At 47.8% G+C, this 3,259-nt stretch overlaps 1 protein-coding gene across 1 annotated transcript in view; it reads right to left on the bottom strand.

Annotated features, from left to right (window-relative positions):
• Window positions 1-3,259, bottom strand: part of LOC107120820 (solute carrier family 12 member 9-like) — a gene marked incomplete at both ends in the record, with an annotated part of 43,437 nt that overhangs the window by 37,084 nt on the left and 3,094 nt on the right. Inside the window, one exon of the mRNA XM_015423590.1 lies at window positions 208-507. Within this exon, the coding sequence (XP_015279076.1) occupies window positions 208-507 (300 nt within the window). The remainder of the gene's footprint in view (window positions 1-207; window positions 508-3,259) is intronic.

Here is a 3,259-nt window from a genome sequence, read left to right as displayed (position 1 = left end):
AAAAGCTAATTTTCGGCCCCCCCCCCCCCCCCCGCCAGCATTTCCTCTGTCCTTTGACAAAGCTGATAGCAACATGTACAGGACCTTTGCAATGCAGATACATTCAGCATCAGACCTGGGATCTAGCCAGCCGCATAAGGCGATGTGAGACCCCAGAGGAGGAGGGAAAGAAAGGGAGTGCAAGAACTAGACCGCTACCCAACTCACCTTCGAGGTTGCCCCGAAGGGTGTGGAGGCTGAAGCCGGTGAAGGAGGCATTGACGAAGCCCGTCCCGTTGCCCTCGCCGCCGGGCAGCTGCACGGCGCGGGGACCCACCACGACGAAACTGAGGCAGACGGTGGCCAGGACCCCCATGACGATGACGAAGATGAGGAAGGTGGCTTTGGCGTAGATGTCGGCGCCCACCAGGCAGACGAGGAGGCAGAGGAGCAGGATGACGGTCCCGTAGAGCACCTCGAACCAGTAGCCGCTCGGGAGGATGTGGACTCGGCTACTCGCGTTGCCCTCTGCCGCGAGAACCAGTGGAGAGGTTAGGTTGCCAGTCAAGCATCCAATATGCTACTGCTCTAATCTGGGAGAACCGCGTTTGATTCCCCACTCCTCCACTTGCAGCTGCCGGATGACCTTGGGCCAGTCACAAGTTCTCTCAGAGCTGTTCTTTCAAGAGCAGTTCTTGGAAGAGCTCTCTCAGCCCCACCTACCTCACACCGGGTGTCTGTTGTGGGGTGGGGAAGGGAAAGGAGTTTTCCTTTGGGTAGTGAAGGGCGGGGTATAAAGCCAATCTCTGAATGGGTTGGATTGTCCCTGCCCCACATTGGAGGACTCTAAATAACATTTGGGGGGGGCGTGTCAGGCACAGTCTGATCCTACTTGAATCTCATATATCTATAAGAACATCAGAAGAGCCCTGCTGGATCGGACCAGTGGTCCACCTTGTCCAGCATCCTGTCTCACACAAGGGCCAGCTAGTTCCTCTGAAGGCCCAACAGGGCATAGAGGCCGAGGCCTTCATAAGAGCATCAGAAGAGCCCTGCTGGATCGGACCAGTGGTCCACCTTGTCCAGCATCCTGTCTCACACAAGGGCCAGCTAGTTCCTCTGAAGGCCCAACAGGGCATAGAGGCCGAGGCCTTCATAAGAGCATCAGAAGAGCCCTGCTGGATCGGACCAGTGGTCCACCTTGTCCAGCATCCTGTCTCACACAAGGGCCAGCTAGTTCCTCTGAAGGCCCAACAGGGCATAGAGGCCGAGGCCTTCATAAGAACATCAGTAGAGCTGATTGGACGGGGACCCTTACCTGAAAATTGTACTTAGGCACTAAATAGTTAGAATCCTAGAATCACCGGTGCTCCATGCAGGATCAGCCCAGAGCATCCCTGACCAGTGTTTGTCCAGTCAGAGCTTGAAGACTGTCAGGGAGGGGGAGCTCACCACCTCCCCAGGCAGCTGATTCCACTCTTGCACGATTCTACTGTAAAGAAGTCTTTCCTAATATCCAGCGGGGACCTTCCTGCCCTTAATTTAAACCCATCATTGCTGCCAACAGAAACAGCAAGAAGGGCAGGGAGGAGGAAGAGGAAGAAGAGGAAGAAGAAGAAGAAGAAGAAGAAGAAGAAGAAGGGCAAGAAGAAGAAGAAGGGCAAGAAGAAGAAGAGGAAGAGGAGGAGAAGGAAGAAGAGGAGGAGGAGGAGGAAGAGGAGGAGGAGGAAGAAGAGGAAGAGGAGGAGGAAGAAGATGAAGAAGAGGAAGAGGAGGAAGAAGAGGAAGAGAAGAGGAGATTGGATTTATACCCCACCCTTCACTATCCAAAGGTGTCTCAGAGCGGCTTACAAACTCCCTTCCCCTTCCCACCACAGACATCCTGTGAGGTAGGTGGAGCTGAGAGAGCTCTTTCAAGAACTGCCCTTGAGAGAACAGCTCTGACAGAACTGTGGCTTGCCCAAGGTCATCCAGCACCCTGCAAGTGGAGGAGTGGGAAAGCAAACCTGGTTCTCCCAGATTAGAGTCCGCGCACTTCACCACTACAACAAACTGGCTCTCTAAGTGACAGAGGATACTATTTTTCAGAAACAGAATCAATTTTAAACGATGTAAAATCCTAACCCACTAGACGGGACCCCCCTCCCCCTTCACTGCCCTCTTCTTCTTTTCCCTCCGTTAACTCTTTTTGTCTCTTGTCGGGTTTATATATTTTCTGTGTTTGCGTGCCTCTTTTGGTTGGAACATGACCATAACATAATGGCATTGTTTTTTAATATTTGACACAGGGTTATCAGATGGTTTGTTCTGTTCTGTTTTGTTGGGCCAATTATTTCGTGTGTGTAAAATAAAAATAAAAACTTTATTTTAAAAGAAGAACAGCAGCCAGAAGGGACTCCACTAACGTTTAACCTGCGCACGGATGAGGTGTGACGCCAACTGCAGAGTGACCTGGGACATGTCCATAATGGAAAAGATACTCGATCGTTTCTCCACAAGCAATGATAGCTCCGATATGTCTGTCTCTATTCAAACTTGGTTCCCGGTAATTGAGTTTATCTGTGCTAATGACTTGCTTCTCAATGGATCACATCCAATTGATACGTTGATATTATAATCAGTGTTCCCTCTAAGCTGAGTTCGTGTGAGCTAGCTCACATTTTTTTTAGCCTCTGGCTCACAGATTTTTGTCCTAGCTCAGGAAGGACGGCTCCAGAGCAGACTAATTTATGGAGGAGCCAAATGGCTCGCTCACCACTTTAATGCCAGGAGCTCACAAAGTAGGATTTTTGCTCACAAGACTCCACAGCTTAGAGGGTGCATTGATTATCATCCCTCCTCTTTTTGTTTTTGCTATGAGGGTATAATGGCTTCGTACTAGTTTTTAAAATATATATTTGCTCTAGATTTTACTTACAAATTATAGCTTTTAGTAATATTGTTGCTATAAACATGTCTATTTATGAAAACATACTAGTTTTAAACGTTTTCTGTATATATTTTCAAAGTTTGGCTTGGCTTACGTTTTGCCTTGAATGTTCCAGATGTTACTGTTTTCCTGATATTACTTCCTGTGTTGTTCATTATTTGTATCTTGTGTATTTTTAAGTAACTCTGTAATCTAACTAGAGATGTGAAGGCCCGGAAAAAAACGCAGAAAGATTAGGGAAAAAAACGTTTTTTCCCGTTTTTTTCCTGAAGCCTTTTTATTTTTTTCTGAAAAATTGAAAAAAGAAAAAAAAATTGATTATGGAACGTTTTATTTTAACATGATGAATAA

This window comes from Gekko japonicus, unplaced genomic scaffold, assembly GCF_001447785.1.
Source record: "Gekko japonicus isolate JY-2015 unplaced genomic scaffold, Gekko_japonicus_V1.1 scaffold4238, whole genome shotgun sequence".
Classification (NCBI taxonomy): Eukaryota; Metazoa; Chordata; class Lepidosauria; order Squamata; family Gekkonidae; genus Gekko; species Gekko japonicus.
Note: the sequence above shows the minus strand (reverse complement) of the source record. Positions and strands in the feature narration are given on the sequence as shown.